This window comes from Mustela nivalis (genome assembly GCF_964662115.1).
Source record: "Mustela nivalis genome assembly, chromosome: 7".
Classification (NCBI taxonomy): domain Eukaryota; kingdom Metazoa; phylum Chordata; class Mammalia; order Carnivora; family Mustelidae; genus Mustela; species Mustela nivalis.
Window position 1 is genome coordinate 46,215,950 of NC_139026.1, and position 26,498 is coordinate 46,242,447.

At 37.1% G+C, this 26,498-nt stretch overlaps 1 protein-coding gene and 1 long non-coding RNA gene across 35 annotated transcripts in view; one reads left to right on the top strand and one right to left on the bottom strand.

The window, feature by feature from the left end:
- CNOT2 (CCR4-NOT transcription complex subunit 2) overlaps window positions 1-23,565 on the bottom strand; it is a 123,411-nt gene extending 99,846 nt beyond the window's left edge. For 3 of the 11 annotated variants that reach the window (XM_082742889.1, XM_082742888.1, XM_082742894.1), the window contains exon 1: window positions 23,426-23,565. In XM_082742889.1, the coding sequence (XP_082599015.1) occupies window positions 23,426-23,430 (5 nt within the window). In that variant the 5' untranslated portion in view covers window positions 23,431-23,565. The remainder of the gene's footprint in view (window positions 1-23,425) is intronic. The other 8 variants (XM_082742897.1, XM_082742892.1, XM_082742893.1 and 5 more) reach the window with 6 other exon arrangements.
- LOC309870547 overlaps window positions 23,457-26,498 on the top strand; it is a 187,458-nt gene continuing 184,416 nt past the window's right edge. For 17 of the 24 annotated variants that reach the window (XR_014314653.1, XR_014314654.1, XR_014314655.1 and 14 more), the window contains exons 1-2: window positions 23,473-23,560; window positions 24,011-24,081. This is a non-coding gene — a long non-coding RNA (uncharacterized lncRNA). Of the gene's footprint in view, window positions 23,561-24,010; window positions 24,109-26,498 lie in introns of all 24 variants that reach the window. The other 7 variants (XR_014314648.1, XR_014314650.1, XR_014314651.1 and 4 more) reach the window with 2 other exon arrangements.

Sequence of the window (26,498 nt, forward strand, 5' to 3'; positions counted from 1 at the left end):
AGCTTACTTTAAAATAAGAAAAAAAAGAGAGAGAGTGAAAAGAATTCCATTTTTGAAGCATCAAAGAGAAAGGAATACTTAAGTTACAAGTTTAACAAAAAAACTACAAAATTAATATTCTGAAAACTACAAAACACTACTAAAAGAAATTAGAAGATGAACTATATAAATGGGAAGACACTCTGTTCACAGATCTAAAGGCAGGCAGTACTCCCCAAACTGAGGTATTGATTCAACACAAACACTACCAAAGTTCCACCTGGCTTCTCTGAATGGACAAATTAATCCTAAAATTCACAATGAAATGGAAGGGACTCAGACTAATAACTATCTTAATAAAGAACAGCAAAGCTGGAGTCATCACACTTACTGGTCTGAAAATTTCACATTGTAATCAAGACATACTGGCATAACAATAAACATACAGATCAACAAAAAAGAGAATCGAGGGTCTAAGGGGAAAAGAGAAAAAAAAAAAAACAAAGGAATGTATCTTCACAACCTTAGGTTAGGCAGTGCCTTCTTCCACACAACAGCAAAGACAAAATAGTAAGCTGAATGTTATCAAAACTATAAAAATTTTAAAAATCAAATATCCAGGGTCCGCTGGGTGGCTAAGTCAGTTAAGCGTCTACCTTCAGCTCTGGTCATGATTCCCAGAGTCTTATCAAGCCCCACACTGGGCTCCCTGTTCAGTGGCAAGTCTGCTTCTCCCTCTCTCACTGCCCTTTCCCACCCAGCTCATGCTCTCTTGCTCTCTCTCAAACAAAATTAAAGGGAAAAAAAAAGGCATATCCAATTAGGAATCTGTATGTAGAATATACAAGAACTCTTAAAACTCATTAATAAAAAGATAAACTAAAAATAGATACAGGATCTGGATCTGACTAGACAGTTCTCCAAAGAAGATATACAAGTGACTAAATATGTACACTCAAAAATACTAATGTCGGGGCGCGTGGGTGGCTCAGTGGGTTAAAGCCTCTGCCTTCTGCCTTTTTTTTTTCCCCCCCAGTTCTGGGTATTTTATTAGAAGAAAACAAAACCACTAATTTGAAGAGGATATGCGCCCATATGTTCATTGCAGCATTATTTACAATAGCCAAAATATTGAAGCAGCCCAAGTGTCCATTAATAGATGGAGAAAGATGTGGTATAGGTTATACAAATGCATGTTACTCAGATATTTTTTTAAAAAAATGAAATCTTGTCATTTTTGACAACAGTGATGAACCTAGAGGGTATTATGCCAAGTAAAATAAGTCAAAGACTAATAGCTTATGGTTTCACTTACACTAGAATCTAGAAAACCAAATACACCAGAAACCAACTCATAGGAAACAAAAGTGTTGTTTAGTAGTTGGGGGAACAGTTGGGGAGTGGGTGAAACAGGTGAAGGGGATTAACAATGGTCATTAAACAGGTCATGATTCCGGGGTTCTAGGATTGAGACCCGGATCAGGCTCTCTGTTCAGTGGGAAGCCTGCTTCCCCCTCTCTCTGCCTGCCTCTCTGCCTACTTGTGACCTCTGTCTATCAAATAAATAAATAAATCTTTTAAAAAAATATTAATGTCACTAATCAGGATAATACAAATGAAAACCACAAAGAGATTATACACAGTAGCATGGCTATAATAAAAATAATACATAATAAAAAAGATAAAACAGTAACAAGAGTTGGCCAGGATCAGGCACCTGGGTGGCTCAGTGGGTTAAGCCACTGCCTTCGGCTCAGGTCGTGATCTCAGGGTCCTGGGATCGAGCCCCACATGCAGAGAGCCCGCTTCCCTCTCACTCTCTCTGCCTGCCTCTCTGCCTACTTGTGATCTCTGTCAAATAAATAAATAAAATCTTAAAAAAAAAAAAAAAAGAGTTGGCCAGGATCTGGAGAAATTAAAACTCTCATATTCTGCTTGCAAGATGTAAAACAGTAGGGCTACTCTGGACAACAGTGGGCAATTCAAGAGGTTTAATAATATTACTACATGACCAAACAATTCCACTATGTATATAAGCAAGGGAAATGTAACGAACACTCATACAGAAATGTTCTCAGCAGCATATTAAAAATAACCAAAGTGTACAGAAAAAACAAATGTCCATCAAGTGATAAATGCATAAGTAAAATGTGGTATATCCACACAATGGAATATTCTTCAGCAATAAAAGGAATAAAATACAGATAAATGCTTCCATTTGTACAATCTTTGAAAACATTATGCCAAGTGAAAGATGCCAGTCATGAGTATTCCATTTACATAAAATGTTCAGGACAGGCAAATGTATAGAGACAGAAAGCAGATCTATGGTTGCTTAAGGGTGGGTCAGGGTGGGGGTTGGAAGGAAATAGAGAGGGCCTGCTAAAGTGTATAAGATTTCTTTCTGGGGTGAAAAAAATGTTCTAAAATAAACTGTGGTAATGGTTGTAAGACTTTGTGAATAAACTAAGAACCACTGAATTTGACATCTTAGACACATGAGTTAATACGTGGTATGTGAATGATAAGAAAACTTCTCTAATCAGGAGTGTCAATCAATACAATCTACCATATTAATAGGCAAAAAAACCAAGTTACCATATTAACTGACACAGAAAAATTATTTGGCAAAATTCAACATTCATTCATCACGAAAACTTTCTGTGAACCAGGAATAAAATAGAATTTCCTTAATTTGACGAACTTGCATCTATCATTATACTTAACGGTTAAAGACTGAATTCTTTCATGTTTTAAGACTGCAAACTAGGGAAGGATGACCTAGGTAGTGTGGTAATGCAAGAAAAGAGAAACAAAAGGCATAGATTATAAAGACAAACAAATCTTCCCTACTTGAAGATGATATGGATTGCCTAAGTAACATACAGAAAAATCTACCAAAAAAGTTCCTACAATATGAGCTTTGCAAGGTCACAAAAAAGATCACCATGTGAAGAAAAAAAAAATCCCATTTCCATATCTAGTAACAGTTAGTATAGCTCCAAATAATTTTTCCAAAATGTGATATTTAAGTATAAATAAGATACATAGTTGTAAATCTAACAAAATATTTTCAGGATCTGTATACTAAAAACAAATTCACTGACAAGTAAAATCAAAGAACTAAATAAATGGGGAGATATATATACCAGGTCTAAGGTTTGGAAAACCCAATATAATTAAAAATGTCAACTTTTCCCAAACTTATTGATCAATTATTACAATGCCAATCAAAATCCCAATCAGATTTTTTTTATAGTGAGAAACATTTCCACTAGTCATTAGGGAAATCCAAATTAAAACCACAAGACCAAACTCAGTATAACAGCTATATTCACAAAAACACAGTAACAAGTGTTGGAGAGAAGTGGAAAAACTAGGTACCTCATACCTTGCAGGTAGGAATGTAACACTATTCTAGGTGGATACACCTAGAAGGCAAGATACTAAGTAAAAATTAAGGCAGGCAGAGTACCTGCCCTCATGGATTTTCATCTAACAAATAATAAACACCAATGATTTCTGATAGTGACAGTGATAAATGCTAGGCCAGACAGAGAGTAATATGCTACTACAGTGAAGAATAGCAAAGGTATAGTACCAGATAAAAGTAATCAGACATGACCTTTCTGAGATTACAACCGCTATGTCAGTGGACGGATGAGATGATAATTTCCATTATATATTTATATATATAAAGGGCTCACATGTTCAACAAGGACTCAAAACTATTTTTCTCCTATTTATGATTTTATTAGATAAAATGGGTTTTCTATCTTTATTAAACCCATGTAACTACCAATAAGGGATTCTAATCTCCAGAAGATGGTTGTGGTTACCATAAATTGATAGGTCTTTTATGAAAAGCCAAAAACAGTACTTTTAATTAGCCTGTTCAGTCTCAAAGCAAATAAAAATTTTTCATTAGGTTTGCATTTCTGAAATACTGAAATAACAAATGTATCCCAATTTTCAATGACCCCTTGAATCCTAAGGCACACAGGATTAAAAACTCCAAGTCCAAATGAGAATGTTTCCAGTCTATCCTAATGCCTAAAAACTGAATGCTAGTTTTTAAGGTTCTTATTTTAACATTTTTTTATATCTTCAAAAGCACAATTTATTATCTATCCCACATTATCACTTACAATTTAATCCCTATTGTATTTTTTCCTACTAAATTCTATCTTATCCTCTACATTATACATTTTCAGACTGAGCTACCTTTCCTCTAATAACTGTTTCATCTAATAGCTTTTCCTAATGAATGTGTGCTTACAAAAGCATGTTTGATTTAGCCAGTTATCAATAAGACAGAAAGTCAACTAAACTTAAACCATAAAATTTAAGAAAAAATGTAACATACTGGCAAACAGTAAAATTCTGTAGTGAAAAAAAACTACCAAAAGATACCCTTCAAAATTCAGTACCCCTGTTCTAAATTTTTTTTTAAGTTTTTATTTACATAATCTCTACACCCAACTTGGGACTCGAACTCACAACCCCAAGATCAAAGTCACATGTTTTCCAACTGAGTTCGTCAGGCACCCGTCCTTATTCTAAATTTGCTATATATACCAAACACAATCACAAAGCCCACTACTATACCCCCAACATTTTAATTTTTTCTTCCCAAAGGTCAAATCTTTTGATAAAAGCATAATCAGAAGTCACTTAAACCATATCAACATTTACAGCTTTAATAACCTTTTAATTATTTAGGTAAGTTAGAAACTATCTTCTGGTCACAAAAAGATTTAATATGCTAAAAAACACATTAAGTCACCTCTGCTCCAAAGCCAAATAAAAAGTTTAGTGCATTCAACAAATACACATTTATATAATACTTAAATACCCAGCAATAGCATTAAGTGGGGGGATTAAAAAGCAAAACGCATTAATTTTCAAAAGCCCACCAACAGTGAGGCATGTACTAGATACCTAGTAGGTATTAAATTAAAATTTGCTGAATGAACAAATGGTATGTAAAAAACTACTACAAAAGCCTGACTCAAATATATGTTAGTTTCCTGGTTCCTTTCTCCCCATTAGTATTTTGCTCTTTGAAATAATTATCTGCCAATAATGAAGAGCTAGAATTACCGCTATTTTTTCCATCTTTTTAATTTCACTAAGCCTTCAACCTGTGAAAAAAAAGTTTATGAATTCTCTTTTATCATTTTAATTAGCAAAAACCTACAATTTTGTGACCTAAAAGTAAACTAATCAAGACCTAAAAGTAATCGATTTCACTAGATAAAACTGCTAGTAAGCATAAACATGTGTTTCTTCAAACCATTAATGAATACTAATAAAAAATCTAAAACTGCAACTCTATGGGTAGACACAATTTTGTTAGTAGATAAAAAGCAGACACTAAACACCTCTGTCCAAAAATCATCACTAAATTACATTACTATTTTTACAAAAGGCCTAATACATGTTTTACATAGAATGTTTACACATAATTTCTTTAATACATCAACAACTATTATTACCTTCATCTTAGAAAAGAGGAAACTAAGCTTAAAAAAAGTTAATTAACTTGCCTTATGAGGTATAGGGTGGCAAAACAAAAAGGATTCATGCAAAGGTCATTCAGCTCTAAATCTTGAATATCTTTTACTATTAAATCATTCCATTACATAATGTATACACAACTTAAGTCTAGCAACATGTGTACACAATCTAGAAGAGATTTTAGCATCCTCATAATAGAAAAAGAAATGCAGCAAAATTGTGGAGGGAGAGGTATTACTGTGCTAAATATGCATTCATTCACAAAGTTGTAGTCACCTGTTAGAATACCACAACAAAATACTAACCAAAAGAAATGAACGATTGATACATGAAACAACACTGAATTAAAAATGTCACATTGAGGGACGCCTGGGTGGCTCAGTTGGTTAAGCGGCTGCCTTCGGCTCAGGTCATGATCCCAGCGTCCTGGGATCGAGTCCCATATCGGGCTCCTTGCTCCGCAGGGAGCCTGCTTCTCCCTCTGATTCTGCCTGCCACTCTGTCTGCCTGTGCTTGCTCTTGCTCTCTCTCTCTGACAAATAAATAAATAAAATCTTAAAAAAAAAAATGTCACATTGAGCAAAAGATGTCAGACACAAAAGAAAGCATACTGTACAATTCCATTTGTTCAAACCTCTAAAAAAGTAAACTCCCATCTATAGAGACAAAAAGCAGATTGGTGGGTGCCTATGGCCACAAATAAGGACTGCCTGGGCAGTAAACTTTGGATATGATGAGAATGTTTTCATTTGGATTGTGGTGATGGTTACGGGTATATACATTTGTCAAAACTCATTCTAAGGGACACTTAAACGGGTGTCTTGTATTATATGTATGTAGTTGACTTAAAAATAAGAATGGTAATAAAGTGCTTTAAAAAAATGGTACTCGTTCCTATAGATATCAAACTGAACATAGGTTCTGCCCTAAGAGATTTGTAATAGGAGATATATGTATTTTTAAAACTTCTTAGAATATTTAAGAAACATATTAAATTGCTTTAAAAAAACAGTATAATAAATGTTTGACAGAAATCAGTAGTAGTGGTAATAGCAGCATTAACTTGTTGTTCTTAATTGTCCTATCCTCTTGCCACAAGACTTAATTCCGCCATCTAAGTTTCCTTCCTAAGTTGCTGTTTTTCTGGAAGGAAAATTAAAATCATATATGAACTTTCAAATGTTATATATTTTTATAATCTGATTGCATAACATCTTGCTTCCCAACCGAAGAGCTAATTCTATAGATATAAGGATTTTTCTTAAGTAAACAAAGCAGTCACTCTTACAATTAATTCAAAGCCACAGATAAATTTGGAACTTCTGGCATTATAAAGAAAACAGTGTAGTGATTTTCAAACTATGGGCTCCAACACCGGGCCATGGAATCAATACAGTGTATTAAAACTAGCATGTTTAAAAACACGTTTTATAATGTAATAGAAGGTATCTGAATATATTTTGCACTAAGAGAACGGTTTTCTGAGCCTTTTAGTTCCCACACATGCATGGGGACACTCACCCTGGATCCACACTATAAATCCTGGTTTGGCTTTGGCCAGTGTGGGGGGAGGGGTTGTTGTAGAAAGCCTCTAGAAGTATGCGAGGCAAGAATGACCGTGTAATAAAACAGCCATAAACTTTGAAGTCAAAGACCTAAGTTCATATCTTGGTTCTGCCATTCATTAGCTATTAAGACTTTGAAAAAATTAACTACAAGCTACCCTACAGAACCTTTATTAACTAAAAAATAGAAATAATTCAACCAACTATATAAGATTATTTTACTCAGAGTTAAAACCAAAGTCCTTTTAATGGCTTATAAAATCTTTCCTAACTTGCCTCTGGCTTCCTACCTTTTCTGTACCAACCTGCCATCCTCCCCGCTTCCCACCACATTCCAGTCACATAGGATTCCTCACAATTTTTCAATCATAAGTCATCAAATCGTTAGACATCCTTTCTCAGGGCATTTGTTCTGGGGTTTTGTTCCTTCCTGGAACCATTCTCCTGGATATGCAGAGGACTGTTCCTTCACCACAGGCTCACTCAATCACCTTCTAAGGAGAGGACTTCCAAGACCAATTTAAATCCGCATCCCATACATATTTCATACTCCCCTGGTCTCTTTTTCTCCATACCCCTACCATCCTCTGACACAGTATGTGTTATTTTTTATGTTACTTATTTTATTTGTTCATTTTATTATATTCTCTCAGAACAGTGCCTGGCACACAACAGGAGTCAAATAAATTATTTGCCAAATGAATAAATAAAAGAAATGAACAACATACAGAAAATATCTAATACAATACGTAAGTGTTACTTTGTCTAACGCCCACTATCAAACCACTAGCTCTTTTCAAATTCACATCTGGGTGTCAAACTGAAGCCCTCCAGACAACGTAAGCTTAAGAAAATAGTAAAAATACAACCTTATTTTGGCATTTAATATAACAGCTGCATTTTTACTGTTAATTAGCAAATTAAATTAGGGAAAAATCTCTTAAACTTTTACATCATTAGTTTATTCAGTGTAAACCACTTTTGTGCAGAATTTTGGTATTGAACCTCTATATGTTAACCTCACTCCAGATTTGTGTGGTATTGAATATGATTTGCTTTTCCCCCAGGATATATAAAATGATGCTTAGGAGAGGACCAGAGTTGGCATTATAACACTTTATTATTTTATTCTTAGTATTATTATTGAGAATGAAAGATATGAACAGAAAACATGTCAAACACAAATTGTACAATAAAAAAGATCCATTCTTCGAAAAGCAAAACAAAAAACCTACCAATTTTTAATATTCTAAGTTTATACCTTCAAATTTTAGGACTTTTTTTTTTTTTTTTTTTTACACAACCGTACTCCGCCTCATTAACAATAAAGTGAAAAGACAATTCATTCACACATAGCTGGTGAGAATGTAAATTGGCAAAGCCTTGCTGTAAGAAAAAAGGTAAACACTAAAAGCTTTAGAAAATAACCTTTCATACATTCAACAATTATTTGTCAGGCCCTACATAAGGTTTCAAATACACATTAGTGAACAGAACTGACTCAATCCTTACTCATGATCTAGTGGTAGAATGAGAGACAAAATTGTTAAAAGTAATGACTATACAATAAATGTTACAGGAAAAGAAGCTTATTTATGAAAGGGCAGATGAGGAATGCTATAGGCTGTGCTGTTATACATAGACTATCATTCACTGCTAACAATCCTAGGAGGTTAAGTATCAATATTAAGCCTCTTTTATAGAAGACATTAAGCTTGAAAAGTTGTTTGACTAAAAACTCAGCAATTACTTAAAAAGCACTGGAGTTACCTCCAATACTTTAAAATAATAATTACACTTATAGAAGCTTTTTTTTTTAAAGTTGGCATCCCTTGTGGAGACCAATAAGGTGCCTGAACTCAGGACCCTGAGATCAAGACCTGAGCTGAGATCAAGAGTCAGACGCCTAACCAGCTGAGACACCCAAGTGTCTCTAGAAACACTTTCTAAAGAAATATTCAAATGCGCAAATAAGAATGCAGGTACAAAAATATTCACCACAATATCATTTATAAAAATGAAACATCAAAATAAAATTAGATGTTCAATAATAATTAAGTCAGTTATGTTCTGCCCATTAGGAGTCGTGTTTTGGATAAATACTGAATGACACTGGAAAATGCTTATGATCTAAGGGTGTTTGTTTTTAAAGATACAGGTTGCAGGGGCGCCTGGGTGGCTCAGTGGGTTAAAGGTCATGATCCCAGGGTCCTGGGATTCAGCCCGGCATCAGGCTCTCTGCTCCGCAAGGAGCCTGCTTCCTCCTCTCTCTGACTGCCTCTCTGCTTACTTGTGATTTCTCTCTGTCGAATAAATAAATAAAATCTTAAAAAAAAAAAAAAGATACAGGTTGCAAATCACTAAGTACAGCTCAATTTCTCTATTACAAAAATGGGAACAGTGGTTGTTTCTGGATGTTCTCCCTTTCTTTTTAAACTTTCTAGCAGTTTTTGGATATTCCACATTACCCTGTGTTACTTTAGTAATCAAGGAGAAATATAAGAGACCACAGTGCTATACACACACACAGACACACACACAATACAATAATGTCTGCCCAGGTTAACAGTTTTCTACTATGCAAAACTGCCAACTAATTTTTACTTTCCTCTTTTTCTCATCTTTATTTTCCACTTTTCTATAAGTACTTGCTTTTATTACTTCTTACCAGACTCCTTTAGCATAACCTCACATTTTATTTGCGTCATATAAAAATGTAAAACTAGAAAATACTAGTATTTAATTTCCTCAGTATACTATAACAACATGTATCTATATTCAAGAATCCAAAGTGGTAAAATAGTAAGTTACAAGGAAATCATTTCTATTACAAGTTTTCTCTTTTAAAAAAGTTCAACTTTTCAATACATTAATGTGAGTAATTTTAGAAATCAAAAGAATTTAGCTGTTCTTTTTCTGAGCCAATTAATAAGTCAGAAATAAAGATAAACGGTTTTTGAAGTAGTGTTAAAACTGAATCTAATTTTGTAAAATCAAAACCTGGGGCACCTGGGTAGCTCAGTTTGGTTATATGGCTGCCTTCAGCTCAGTCATGATCTCAGGGTCGTAGGATCGAGCCCCATGTAGGACTCCTGTTCAGAGGGAGTCTGTCTCTCCCTCTCCCTCTGCCTCTGCCTCTCCCTGCAGCTTGTGCGCGCTCTCTCACACTCGCTCTCTCTCTCTCAAATAAGTAAAATCTTAAAAAAAAAAAAAATTACCTTTGCCATGTCTTAAAATTTCAGCACACTACTGGCCCAGGGCTCGCATATACAATTAAAAATAAAAGCCCTCTGGGGCGCCTGCGTGGCTCAGTGGGTTAAAGCCTCTGCCTTCGGCTCAGATCATGATCCCAGAGTCCTGGGATCAAGCCCCGCATCCGGCTCCCTGCTAACTTCCCTTCCTCTCTCTCTGAGTGCCCTCTGCCCACTTGTGATCTCTATCAAATAAATAAATAAAAATCTTTTTAAAATTTTTTAAAAAGTTAAAAAAAATAAAAGTTCTCTAACCATACAATTTAGACTGTAAACTATTCTGGGGAAAAAAAAATGAATTCTCTAGCTACTCTAGTCAATTCCAATTTTACAAGAGTGACAATAAAAGCAAAGCCTTTCCCTTCAATGAACAATCAGTTTCCAAATTTCATTACTCTCTGATTCACTTTCTTTACTCTGCTACTGCAACTACTTAGTACTGCTTTCCTTATATGGTATTCAATACTTCAAAGGACTCAGCACCCAAGAGAGCTTACAGATTTAAGGGAAGAAGAAAAAAAAATTAAGAAGTTATTCATACATATTACATAAACAAAGAATATACAACAGTTTCAAACTACTACATTGATACTCTCAAAGTGCTAATTGTAAATTATAAATGAATTTCACTTGTAGGGAAAACAGGCATGAAGTTCACAAAAATATGTCTGACTAGGGGTGCCTGGGTGGCTCAGTGGGCTAAAACCTCTGCCTTCAGCTCAGGTCATGATCCCAGGGTCCTGGAATCAAGCCCCGCTTCGGGCTCTATGCTGGGCAGGGAGCCTGCTTCTTCCTCTCTCTCTGCCTATTTGTGATCACTTGTGATCTCTGTCAAATAAATAAATAAAATCTTTAAGAAAAAAAAAAAAAGTCTGACTAACAATAATAAAGAGAAAGCACACCAATACAGTTACAAACAATGGGAATAACCCAAAGAATATTTACCATCTTTCAACCTTAATGAAGAGGAAATGAAGATGAGGTAAACTTCCTGCCATATTTACTTACAGAAGGAAAGAATCAGGACTTCAGCATGCAAAAGTATCCAAGTATTAACCAGCCTACTATGATGAACTCCCCACACTCCCTCCTCCCAAAAGTCCAATAAGCCAATTACTTAACTGCACAAAAATAAAGGGAAAACCCAGTGGACACAGCAGTACCACAAGGTAAAATAGAATGAAAGAATGAACACACAACTTAAAACTACTAGTTGTATCACAATCATTAATAACCAGGAATCATTACCATTAACACTTTCACACTGCCTTACAATTAAGCAAATGCTCTTGCTTTCATTATCTCAACTCTCATCAGGAACATTAAAAGATATAAATGACTAAAACGCTCTTCAATAGTAATTGATTTGCCAAAACACATAGCTGATAAATTCCTGGAACCCAGATTAGAACCCATTTGTTGAATCCAAGTGTGGTAGTCTTCTCAAAACAATGTATTAACTCTCTGTTTAAGATAAGCATATACTCAAAGGTAAATAAACAACCTGAGTTTCTCAACTTTCAAAAAATAATTAATAATTCTATGCTAATTTTTCCCTCTGAACTTCCTCCAATATTCTGGAATATTTACTCTGCATAAAGGAAAAGTGACACTGGGGCACCTGGGTGGCTCAGTGGGTTAAAGCCTCTGCCTTTGGCTCAGGTCAGGATCCCAGGGTACTGGGGTTGAGCCCCACATTGGGCTCCCTGAGCAGGGAGCCTGCTTTCCTTCCTCTCTCTCTGCCTGCCTCTCTGCCTACTACTTGTGATCCCTGTCAAATAAATAAATAAAATCTTTTTAAAAAAAGGAAAAGTGACATAAACCCACACTGCTACAAATCTATTGTCAGATAGTCTACATGCTCCTAAGAAGATATTTTATTCATTTTAAGGATTTGGAAACTGAGGCAAAGAAAAGAAACTTGCTATAGACAGCTCGACATAACTCAGGCTTTAAGTGGTAAACACCTAAACTAAGGTTCTCTCCATTAGGTTTACCCATTTACCAAAGTAATTACTAAATGCCTATTATACCATACACCATACCAAGAGCTTCAGATAGAGCAACATATTTATTCAAAGAACCACCAAAGTACTTAACACAATGTGATCTAAAGAAAATTTCTGGTAGGAAAAACGTGTAGATTCTTTTTTTTTAAAAGACTGATTTATTTATTTGGCAGAAGAGATCACAAGTAGGTAGAGAAACTGGCAGAGAGAGAAGGAAGCAGGCTCTCCGGGGAGCAAAGAGCCCGACTCAGGCTTGATCCCAGGACCCTGAGATCATGACCTGAGCCGAAGGCAGAGGCTTTAACCCACTGAGACCCCCAAGGGCCCCCAAAATGTGTAGATTCTTAAGAGCAAAACTGCATTCTCCTTGTTTACATTTATAAATCTGACACAAAAAAGAGCATATTGCACTGTGAAAAACTTTGGCTAATTCTCTTTTGCTTCAGAATCTCATCTTTAAGTAGCAATCCCACTCTAAAAACAAAACAAAAACCTGACTTGAGCCTTTATTCCTTACATCAAATCTATTTATCCACATTTTTCAAATGAGAAAACTGAAGTTTAGGGAGAATAAGTCGGAGAGTTAATTAAAAGTGGTAGAATGGTTATTCCCATTCAGACTAGCTAGTACCAGAGAATTTAGTGACATCATGTACAATCGCAGCACAATTTAATAACTCTCTTTAACAGGAGTCATAACTAAATAGACAATTGGGTAACTTGGGCAGCTGCAAGTCATAATGGTAAATTCATTAACTTCTGCTATGAAAACTGGCATATAATACATACTATCAAAGTATTAGTTTGCTCAAACTGCATTCTTATGGAATCAAGTCTGTTTAAAAACATACATTTGAGGTTTTCAGTTTTGTTGTTTTTTTTTTTCATTTTGGAATTAACAAATAATGCCGATAACCTAAAATAAGTGTGTAACTGTTATATAGTATTCTGAATAACATACACAGATGCACATATCTAAACATTATAAAATAAGCACCTGTAGTAACATAAATACAGGTTTCTCCACCATCTAAAAGTAAAGCATTCCTATGAAACCTTAAAGAGAAGCAATTAACATTAATTTGTATGGAAAATTTTTTGAGCATTCCCAAAGTCCCCCAAAACTTTTCTCTGGCTTTGCTGATATCTTAGGACACTTGTTGCTAACAAATGCACAAAATAAATCAAGATAAAGCACAGGTGCCTCCAGACACAGTTCAAAGCTATGGCAGCTTGATACTCAGATGCGGAGTTGGTTCCCGGAGAAGCACCCCTCTTGTTCACTCCAAATGTGCACTGAAGAGACTCACTATAAAACACTAAACACTACTTTCATTTCTCCTTCTTCTCATAAAGCAAAAGTTCTCTTCTTTTGGTTAGGGAAAACAGATAATAATGTAAATATTTCATAAAAACAAAGTGGCACAATGGGAACTTTTGAAAAGGAGGGAACACCTGTATAGGTTGGCATCATTTTCTATGAAGAATCTATCACTAACTCATATTGCTGGGGTTATTATCATTTATCTAAGTAATGTTAAATCTCATGTCTGCAAATAATGTCAAATAACAACATTTAAATTTTGCCTGCCCTAAAACGTATGTAACAAATCTCATCCATTGATGTAAAACTTCTAACTACCAGTATTGGCGTAAACATTTCTCTGGAAGATAGAAACTTAAAAGTTTCAGTCATACAGTTCTTAATAAATAACTTCTGCAGTATGAATAAAAAACACTCAATTTTTCTAATGAAGAAAATATATTCCTTCAAGAATTCCACACCATCAAGCTCATGATTTTAATTATAATGTGACTGTGGATCCAAAAATCCCCCCCCACAAGCATAAATCTGATTATCACTAGCATTTAGTTAAAAAAAAAAATCCATTAGTTATTCCTCATCATGTAAAGAAAGCGTCCCACATTATGGCAAGTTCATTCCTTCAGACAACTTCTCATTAACGTCCCAGAACTCCATTAAGAACTATAGCAGATTACTTTGCGATTCTCCAAATCCTACACACTCTCCCAGGCTCGGTTTATCTACAATGCTGATCATGTGCCCTCCACCACCTAGTGAACTCCTAATCACCCTTTAGAGCCCAATTCAACTATCTCCTCCTCGAAAACTCATTAACTACCTCAAACAAGGTTGCTCTACTCTAACATGTATCCACAGCATGCACCACAAAAAGTGAACCTCAAGAATTATTCAGTCGCACCTTTAAAAGTGCATGGCAGTGTACTGAACTGTACAAAGAGATATAATTAAACATGAAAATTATTACTAATTAATTTCTAAGGAAAATCTACTATGAACAGCTTTGCAAAACCCAAAACTCTTGAAGCATTTGATTATTCTATGCCAATATAAAAAGTTTAAAATCTACTCTTTCAAAATTTTCCGCTAATGCAGGAAGATTCCCAATTCCACCTGATAAAGCAAACATCATGCCTCTTAGTAAAAAAATAATCCCTGCTGCCTATAGCTGTCTGTAAGTTACTGTAAATTACTGGATCCAACACAGTATTTTCAACAGCTGAAAGACACAAACTGTCTTATCTTTTTTCCTTTAGAATTTACCACTATTTATGCCAAAAGCATTAAGTAACTGCTGATGAAATTTCTTGTTACCATATGCAAAACTTGACCCCCTCTCAGGGCCCTCTGTTCTTCCTGTCTGGGAAACCATTCCCCGACTTTTGCATGGCTTTCTCTTTTTTTCAGTTTCTGCCCAAATGCTACCTCCAGAGAAAGGCTTTCCCTCACCACTCTACTTAAAAAGGTTTCCTTCTTTTATCCGTGATCAACTGCTATACCCTTAACCCTCTTTATTCTCTTCATCACAATTACTATCTGAAATTATTTACTTGTTTATTTTGTCTCCCTAAGATGTAAGCTCCATGAAGGCAGAGACTTGTTTTGTTCACCATCACATACACCCAGCACTACAGCAATGTCTAGAAAAGCATAAACACTCAAATTATTAAAGAATTTATGTGAAAATACTTATAATGCTAACATTGAATCACTTGAGCCTGAAATTTAAACTTAAACAATTTCTACCCAAATGTTACTCAAAAACAAGTAAATCCTATGAATTCTTTATCTACGAAGAGACGAAACAGCCTTCACTTTCTAAAACCACAGAATTTCAGGGTGCAAATGACCTTAGCGATCAAGTCCAGTGGTTTTCAAACTATGCTCCGGAACACCTAAAAAGCAGAGTCAGATTCCCTGAAGCACTAGACTACAACTGTTTAATACATACACATCTATTTTAGGATGTGTGATATACACACACACATAATCCAGAAGTACATCTCACATCAAATTTAAACACTTTGGAGGCTGCTCATTGCTGCCAGGTTAAATAGTTCTGCCATGCATCTCAAAGTCTAGCTTGACAGGTCTATGAATTCATCCACAATTTCTCATAAGTGGGCATAGATTAGAATGGTTATAGCTTTACTTTTTTTCTAATCTAAGGTCAAACATGCTCACTCAAATTATAAAAACTATACCCCTAAAGCACTATTTTGTACACTAGTAAATCAAGGCAAAGCTCAAGGCATATCTGCTCCACAATTATTGTCCTTTCAAAATAACTGTGCAGTAAGTTTATAAAATGTTGCATCGATGTGATATAATATTACTATCTATTCCTATATAACAAAATATAATTTATTTAAAGTTCTGACATTTCTTGACAGTTTACAATATTTTAAAATGTGAACTGTTGTATTTTAACAAAGTCAAGCTTGAAGCAAAAAATTTCCTCCCACCTCTCTTTCAAAAGTCTGTATTAATTATCCTGAATCAGCAAGATGACCAATTAAAAAAAAAAAAAAACCTTCCACTTATACCTATTTAATCTGATAAATCAGGATAGAGTGGTATTAGTGTAGCATTAAACTGAGAAATATATTAGATGCTGAGTCCAGTCTAAGAATAAAATGGTTTTTATAATTCCCAATTACTAATGTTATTTATGTATTTTTTAAAGATTTATTTATGTATTTATTTGTCAGAGAGAGCGTGCACCCAAGCGTGAGCCCACATGCCAGCACAGGTGAGCGCAAGCAGAGGGAGCAGCAGGCAGGAGGAGAAGCAGGCTTCTCACTCAGGACTCTATCCCATGACCCAGGGATCAAGACCTAAGGTGATGGCAGACACTTAACCAAATGAGCCACCCAGGCATCCCACCAATTCCTAATTTCAGTAAAAGTCAAAGCAGCTTGCTTGTTCTATCTCCACGTTAATGTTAACATACAGACTTATTTAAAAAGTAACCATCAAGATGACAACCATGTATAGTTGAGATACTGGGGGCACCTGGCTGGCTCAATTGAAAGAACATGCAACTAACTCTTGATCTCTAGGCTGTGAGTTTGAGTCCCATTTGGGTGTAGAGATTATTTTACATATATAAACAAACAAACTTCAAATGGAAAATAATGCATATGAAAGTGCTTTGCAACCTATAAACTATTTTTTAAAATATTAAGTAGTAAAATTAAGCCAAAAGGAAATCAGGTCTTTTGAATGACATTAATTATTGAATACTGTTATGATACCACCCTCTAAAAACTCTTACAACAGAAAATTAAATATAAAAATTATATGAATAAGCATAATTTACAATATAAAAAGGAACACAAGAACACATTCCTGCCAAATATGACACAAAACCAAATGTTCTTCTCCCAAGCACACTGTATTACATAATCAATCATTACATTTTGTCAAGATGCTGACACAAAATGGAGTTCTGTTTCAATATCCAAACGTATAAATGGTAAGACGGCATATCGGTATATTTAAAAAAAAAAAAAAATCAAGTCTACCCATTGTTACCTAAATTGCCAGGACACATAATTTTCTCTTGTTTATCATTCCTTGGCTAAGTAAAAAAATTACTAAGTGTGGCACTCATCTACTTTCATTTAAGGAAAGACATTTCAACTCAGTAAAAGCAGAGAAAGGACTGGTGTCCTGAGTACTGGATCCAATTACCTTTTTTTCCCCCAATTACATTTTTATTTTTATTTTTTTAAGACTTTATTTATTTCAGAGAACAGAACGAGAATACATAAGCGGGGTGGGGAGGAGGCAAAGGGAGAGGGAGAAGCAGACTCCCTGCTGAGTGGGAGCCCAACGTGAGGCTCAATCTCTGTCTGGACCCTGAGATCATGACCTGAGCCAAAGGCAGACGCTTAACCAACTGAGCCAACCAGGAGCCCCTCAAATTATCTTTTTAAAAAAATACCCTCTCTGTATCTTTATTTTTCAATTATTAAAAAGTCTCTGACAAATATATAAGCAAACGAAGCGTTTAAAAGATTTCTAAAAACTTAAGTGAAATATTAGCCTCTCCACTAAATGCAATTCAGTGAGTGTTAATTTCTACCTCTCAAAAAATGGGACACAAAATTGGTGCACAATCTCTAATTCAAACCTTTAAAGGCCAGATGGTTCTCAGAATTGAAATTCTTCAGGTTTTAAAAAGACAAAATAGTGTATATATCATTTATAACCTAATAAATTCCAGAATGGCCTCGAAAGTACCAATAATCAAATACATTAATACTTCTCCAGCAGAAAGCTGGAAAATTAGATGAACCAATGAAGCCTATGGTTAGGTTTACCAATTTCAGTTGGAATTAGCCACCATGCTTGCAAAAAAAAAAAAAAATCACTTTCAGGGCTTTTTAGATTTTAAATTACCAATAAAGATACATTAAGTCATCCCTACCTAGTTTTCATAAGGATAATGGTATTTGAACTGGAGAACTCCTAGGCACTCAATCATTAGAAGTAAAAATGTGAAAACGAAACAATCTAACTTCAAAAGCCGAAATCTAATAGGAGCTCATGGTTAAGCAATGACAAATATATGTTACTGTGTAATAAACCCATTGTAAATTGAAATTATCATTATACTGAAAATGCATTTAATATTCCTAACCTACTGAAGACCATTCCTTAGCATACCTACATTAAATGTGCTCAACTGGACAAAATGCCGCAACTGGACAAAATGCCACAAAGCATCTTTTATAATAAAGTACGGAAAATCTCATGTAATTTATTGAATATTACACTGAAAGTGTAAAACAGAATGATTATAGGTGTACTGGTTGTTTACCCTTGCGCCAGGCTGGCTGAGAGCTCTGAGTGGCTGCCTCTGTCCAGTATCAGAAGAGAATCAGAAGATACTGTCCAGTATCAGAAAAGCACACACTGCTAGCCCCAGGGGTGGGTGGGAATCAAAATCTGAAGTATAGTTTCTACTCCTTCAGTAGTTTTGAGCCATTATGAACATCATAATGTCAAAAAAAATCATCAAGTTAACCATCCTAAGTCTGGGACTGTCTGTACTAAATCTCCTTCAACCAGTGACCTTAGCCATACAAAATACTGCAATACAGACTTAAACACTCTGCCAGAGGCACTTTATTACTAATATCCTTCCCTTTCCTACACTTACTCTACATACAATTCTCTAAGAAGATGGTTATCTAGTTTCCCCTAGGTAGTTAATTATATACAAATCTGTAAAAAAAATATTCAAGGAAGCAAAAGAATACAAGGTGGACCTTCCTCCCATCCCCTTCTCCAGTCTGTTCAGCTCTCTGAAAGCATAGAATCAAAAGATGATATGGCACCAGTTCAGTTTACCACATATTTATTGATAACCTACTGAATCCTATGCACTACAGAAGATACCAGAAATGTAAACATAAAAAAACAAAGTCCTGGGCGCCTGGGTGGCTCAGTGGGTTAAGCCGTTGCCTTCGGCTCGGGTCGTGATCTCAGGGTCCCGCTCAGCAGGGAGCCTGCTTCCTCCTCTCTCTCTGCCTGCCTCTCTGCCTACTTGTGATCTCTCTCTGTCAAATAAATAAATAAAATCTTTAAAAAAATAAAAAGAAAGAAAGAAACAAAGTCCCACCTTTTAGGTAGGAAGGTACTTACAGTCCACTGGATGTTATTATGGTAGATATAGTGGACAGTAAATTACAATACAGCAAGACACGTTTAATTATCGAGGTTTGAAGACTAAAAGCAGTACAACAGAAGGATTTGGGGACTTAGGAAAGATTTCACTTAAAAAGTGACACCGGAGGGGCATCTGGGTGGCTCAGTGGGCTAAAGCCTCTGCCTTTGGCTCAGGTCATGGTCCCAGAGTCCTGGGATCCAGCCCCGAGCCAAGCATCCCCGCATTGGGCTCTCTGCTCAGCAGGGAGCCTGCTTCTCCCTCTTTCTCTGCCTGCCTCTCTGCCTACTTGTGATCTTTGTCAAATAAATAAATAAAATCTTTAAAAAGGGACACCAGAGTAAAGTTCTGAAGAATAAGAAGTTTGTCAAACAACAAAGAAGTAACAGTAAAAGTACTCCCACCCACCCACTCAAAAACAGATGCATGAAAGCAAAAAAAAAAAAAAAGGAAAAATTTCAAGGTGGCAAATATGTCCAAAATATCTAGCTAAATATAACTAGACTTAGACCCCAAGTAAGCCTATACAAAATATTTAAGAGTATCCATAAATGGGAAATTTTTTTCTCCTATATAACTTATATTTCCATATTATATAAGCTATGAAATGTTACCAAAAAACAAACACTATAAACCGTTTTATTATTTCGTAATGCAGCATACCCCCAAATGATATGCCAAGAGATGTGCATCTGCATCTCAGAGAACAAGCTGTTAGAAAAACATAATAGAGAATTCTTTTTCCAGGTCATCCCTAAAGTATAGACAAAATAAATAAATGAACGAGCCATATCAGCATGGCCCGTCATAGAGAGGAGTTTTAAGAATTAAAAATAAAGGACGCCAAACAGAATAACTAAAGCAAGAGGAAATATATATACATAGTATTTAAGCTGAAGATGAAAAGACTCCATGAACAAAACCAGGATCAAGATTTTAAATTTTAAAACCTAAAAACACTAATGTCTATTCTATTTCTTTTCAAAGACAGGCTTTCTGTAACAGACATCAATTTACAGCTCTTTGAAAATATCTAATGAAAGTCACAATGTTAAGTATCACAGGTAGAAATTATCCGTAGTAAAGCAGAATGATCACCTATATCATCAATCAGAATGTTTCTTATATCACAGCGCTAGATCCCTTGATAGTGTATGTACATACACTGGATGTAATTATATTAAAAAATTACAGTGCAACTCAGACTGACTCTCTGTCTGTAAAACTGCCCTACCTGGTACCCTGGTTTTCTTTTGCTTCTTTGTATTACAAAATCTACTGGAGGACTAGGTAACAAACAAAATCTTACTTAGTAGTATCTTTTCCTAAGACTGTATCACTATTTGCATAAGCTGTCCTCACTGCCTATTAAGTAACCACATGGAAATAAAGATATAATAATAGAACAAAATTTGTACAGCTAAAAATTTCAGCCTAATTTAAAAATACTATTTATCACTGCTTTTAAAAGAGCAAAAAAACCCCTTATTTTTATTAGTCTATTAATGTCTACTTGTTATTTTATAAATATAAAAGTGAAGCATGATCTACTTTTCTATAGTGTCAGAAAATCTCATGAAGCAAATCTGTCACTGAACAGGGCAAAATTATAACTTCCCATGGGTTGTGAAAAATTCTCTAAGAGTCTTTTAAGATACAAGTACCTTCAATACCATTACCTACCAGAGATAAGAACCAAAACAACTAGGTTAGAAGCACTTCTACTCATATATCTGAAGTACTTATTTTCTTATGAACAAAAAGAGATATCAGGTTAAAACTAAGTATCTCTGAAAAATCACAAAGTAAATTAAACATTGAAAATCATTAAGTAACAATACAGATAATTAGATCTCTTGAGGAGAAATGTCATTTTGTGTTTTATCTTCAAGACCAAGTACCTCTCAAACGAAGAGATATAAATACACTCTAACATTTTGCCCCAATTTTTCCACAACATAAATTTACTTTAAAACCGAAGTATTACAGGAACTGAAAAAATTTTAAAGGCCGTATCTGTTGCCTGGTTAAGCATACAGGCAATTCTCATTCCCCAAGAGTATCAGATTAGGTTACAGATATCTCTATACAGTATACTTGGAATAAAAGGGTTCTGCTTAAGATAATCTATTTTTACTGACACATTAATTAGGATGCAAAAAATGGGAAAGTTTCTCAATTCCTGTCTACAAAGTATGCACAGAAGTCACTGCAATTCACTGTCTTTAGAAAAGGAGAAAAGTACCTTTTTAAAAGTAAATGAGACAAAGTCAAGAAAGTGGAACAGTTTTGTTTTATAGTTACTTTTCCTTTAGATTTATTATCACAAAAGAACTACAAACTAAAGAGGAGTTCAACATACAAAGCCTACTAAAGATACTGGTCTAAGCAATATTTCAATGAAAATATCTGAATGTAGACCTCTAACCATTTCAATGTAGACATTTTAACCATTTCAGTCCAGTGCAATTCTCAATCAACCCTTTTTAATCCGGGATAAAGTTATCTTCCAAAATTGCAAAAGATATGTGCTCAATGATATTTAAGAAATAACTGCTGTCAAATATACTAAGTATTCCCAAACAATTCAACTTAAACCCATTATGTAAATAGATACTTTGAAATTTCTATCCAACCCAATACTTTATGTCCACTAATGTTATTTCAAAAGGCGAATCAAAAGCTATACTTAACGATTCTTTAAGTCTAGAAATTCCTAATACCAAGCATGATAGGAAATGTGTTAACTTTAAACGGAATAAAGTATAGCCTCCCTCGTGAACAGATTTTAACTCAATACTCTCCACCATTTCTCCAAGAACGTAAGGATTGGTATTAATGTACTTAATTGTTAGAACAGGTCCAGAAGATTAAGAAAGAAGTAAGATTCTTTGACCAAAAGTTCTATGAAAATGAAACAGAATGTGTTGCATTCGGTCTTCTGGATGTTTAAAAGTGAAGGAAGGCCTCTCCTAGGATGCAAAGGAAGTTGCTTCCGAGAGGGTGGTACCCGTATGTAAGACTTTTGTGGTGGAAATACCACACCTACAGGGCCAGGAATAAATGCAAATTCTAAAACATTGGAAGAGCTTTTATAAAGAAACCTAGAATCCTCATTCGCCGAGGACTAACAGTTAACAAGAGTCAGATGCTCTCTCTCCCAGCTGGACTACAGCCTCAACTAAAAACTGGGAAGGCCTCCTTCAACCCCACTCATTTCTTCCGTGAAACTTTTAAGTTAGACCCAAGACAGCACAAGGTGGAGAGGCCCCGGCGGAAGTAGAAAGCTAGGACTAGCAACTTCACAAACAGAAGCGTCTCGGGTTCCTCCGCCGCCCCAGGACTATCCCGTCTCAGTCTCTATCTCTCCACGCAAGCTTCACCCTCCGGGTGCGGTGACAGAGAAAGCATTACAGTTGCACTCCTCCTCTTTCCACCAACCATACTCTTTGGTATCCTAGGGCCTGGGGGCTCCTGAGGCCCGTTAGCCAGTCCCGTGTCCGTCTCCCCCAACCCCATCTATTACACACACACACACACACACACACAAACACGCACAAGTTGCAGGTGATGTGGGTGTACTGAGAAAATGTGAACAGCCAGAGACCGCGGCAGCTGCTGGGAACGCGGCAGCCCGTCTAAAGCGGACCCGGGCTCCTCGGCCACCGCTGCTGCCGCCTTCTCTTCTTCCCCAGGAAGCAGCGCGGCGGTGGCGGCTCCTCCGCGCTGGCGGGAGCCGGGCGGAGCGGAGTCTAGGAGAAGCCTCCGCTCCCGCGAAAGGGACCAGGCCTAGGATCCAGGGCTGCCGCTGCAGCCACCCAAGTACAGCGACGCTTTACGTCCCGTCCACCACCCTCCTCATACACACCCCCTCCCTCCTCCACCGCCGCCACCCCCCCCTCCCCGCCCGCTCCGCTCTCCCTCTCTCGATTGGAGCCGAGACAAAAGCAACGGGAAGCGGCGGGCCAGGACGCTGCCCGCGGACCCCGGGCGCGGCCGGGCCGGCCCCGAGGCATTCCCCAGCCTTGAGGGGGCCCCGAATCCGCCGCCCCCGCCGCGCGCCCCGCTGCCAGACTTCCGAAAATTTGCCAAAAACTCACCGCATGAATTTTCTTGTCCCGCGGATCCAAGATGGCGACGTATCCACCGCGGAGGCTGCTGGGAGCAAGACCTTTACCCTCTGACCCCCGCCGTGACCCCCGTCGTTCCGGCTTCACTCAAGGCGGCGGCGGAAGGTGGGAACAGCGATTGCCTACCGGACAGGGTTGGGGGTGGGCAGATCGCTTCCCGCGCGTTCAACAAGGGGTGTGGAGAGGCACTTCACTCCCTCACCTTTTCTCCGAGGCTTCCAGCCTGTCTCCCACCGATTCGTTGGGAGGCGCGCAGCCTCTTCGCAGCCGTTGTAACGATCAGGGCCCCTACGGCCGCTACAGTCCGCCTGGGGCCGGGTTGCTCTGCACTGAGCACTGGCCCTCGGTCCGTGGCGGGCCGCGGGGTCCAGGGGCGGGGAATGGTGAGGTGGCGTCGGCCCGCCCTCTCTGGGGACGCGGAACGTGTTTGTGTTTGTGTTCGTGTCGGACACCACGCCCCTCCCACGTCCTCCTGGAAGGGCCCCCACACCCACCCCACCCCCGACTCCCACCACCTGAAGCAAAACTGATCGCTGTCCCCTTTTCTTCCCTCAGCCCCCGCGATCTCCGGTGCTTGTGCACGCACTTCCAGGGACTGGCAGCCTGTCACCATCACCTCCTGAGAAGTGAGTTTCCCTCGGCTGAAACCGTTGGTATTTTCTACTCACCACCCTTCCTTTTTTTTCTTTTTTTTTTTTTTTTTTTAAACTTGGTGGGAGGGAACTTACAGGGGAGCCAGTTTTTAAAGCACGGTTGCATGAGTTTGCGCTAACCGAGTTAGATTTATAGCACCTTACCTCGCTTCTACTCCTCAGTCCCCACCTCAGCTTGAGTGACTTGCTGGGCTGTGAGCAAGACCGTTTGAAATTATGGTGCCTTTGGTGGAAACTTTGCGAGAGTGAAGTCTCTGTTTTTCAGAAAAACAATTGCCACTCGAAATTAAATTTATGTTTTTTGAAACAATCTCTTTTTATTCCTTTGTATATCGCTAAACGCTTTCCTTTTTGTTACCATTCGACATGTTTAGACGTAAGAAGAGTCTCTGCAAGTGTGTTTGGATTTGTGTAGTTTCATAAAGTGAATGGTTATTTTTTTTTCTATTTGAATGATAGAACGTATTAATGTAAAGTACAAACCATTTGAAGTAAATAAAATTTCTCCTTCCTTTGTTGGTTTCTTTTATACAATCACCTTTTCCTTCCTAAAAGAATCACTGTCATCCAATTTAAAATTTATGATTGAAGGGCAGAGGGCATCTGTCAGTCTTAAATAGCAAGGAAAATAAGCATACCATAAATGAAAGGTGACTTTGTTACGCTTACAGAATGGAAGGTATTTTTACACATTAGTAAATGTTGTGTGAATGAACTTAAACTGCTAATGGTGCTGATGCCGCCAGTAGAAAATGTTTTGCCTGGTTATTCAGTCCATTAAACATTCTGCTTCGCTGTTTTTTTACTTCAGGAAAATTCAAAGAGGAGCAGCACCTCTTTATGTCGCTCCCTTCCCTGACCCTAACGGTTCCTTCCTGCCTCTTAAACATTCTCTTCTACTCTGTAAGATGGTGTGTTAAAAGACTGAATATATCTCTGCGTAAATGTAATCCAGCTTCATCCTGTTCTCACCTTCTTGCTTCCTTTCTATTTCTGTCATGCACCACCGAGCTCTTTCCGGTCTGCAGCAGAGACTGTTAGTTGTCCCTAAAATTTCTCCATTTTTTTAAATACTAATAGACATGGACACATGGCTGTCCAGAATAAAGACTATTGGTAGCCATGTGGTAGTTTTAGCCAGTGTATATAAACAGGTACATCATGTGACTCTCCTTTAGTACCATTCTTAGAAGACAGATGGTGTGCACCTTCAGTCCTTTGTTTCTTTTCCTCTTAATATCTTGCACCCTGGAATAAGGATGTGATGGCCTGGAACTCAGTCAGTTTGGGCTCTAGGCAAAATCTTAAGCTGTGGAAACCTGAGTCTTTGAGACCCTTGTGGAGCACCATACCAGCTCTACACTCTTTACATGCAGATTTTGATGTGAGGGGAAAGTAAACTTCTATCTTATTAAAGCCACTATTTGGGGTCTCTTGTTCTCAGTTGAATTTAATCTTAACTGGTACTCCATCTCAGGACCTCTGCACTTGCTGTTTTTTGTTTGTTTGTTTGTTTGTTTTTTCTGCCTGGGATGTGCTTTCTCTAAGTCTGTATGGCTAACTTATTCTCATCCTTCAGATCTTAACTCCAAAATCATCTCTGACAGGCCTTCCTTGGCCACCGTATTTAAAGTAGCTCCTTTCACCATTTATTCTGTTTTTTTTTTTAATAGCATTTGTAATTTATCATTATCTTTATTAGCTGGTTCCCTTCATCCTGCTAAAAATTTAAGTTACATGAGAGCAGGGACTACATTTGTTTTGCTCACTGCATTCTCCACATGAAGTAGACATTAGGGAAGTCATGTTAAATGAGTGAGACAATGAATAAATAAATAAATGAATGAACGAAGTAGATTCTTATCTACGATTAGGTAATCTTTTTTTCTTTTTAAATATCTCAAAAGGCTTCCTTCACATGATGTGTAAAATCCAAACGATGAAGCAGTTGGGAAAAGTAGTGCTAACCTAATGGAATATGCTAGCTTCCAACCCTGAATAATGAAGAGTATACCTTTTTCTGGGAAACTGATAAGGCTATTACACAAAAAAAAACAGCTTAATTGGGGAGGCATACTGACAAATCAGAAGAGTAGTCAGCATCACAACTGGGGCAGAAATTCCTACTATGTAGTGGTCTGATTTATGTAACTTAATGGACCTCAGAGTGTTCATCTAGAATGTAAGTAAGAGGAGTGCCTGGGTGGCTTGGTTGGACATCCAATTCTTTTTTTTTTTTTTAATTTGACAGGCAGATATCACAAGCAGGCAGAAAGAGGAAGAAGCAGGCTCCCCACCGAGCGGAGAGCCCGATGTGGGGCTCGATCCCAGAACCCTGGGATCATGACCTGAGGCAAAGACAGAGGCTTTAACCCACTGAGCCACCCAAA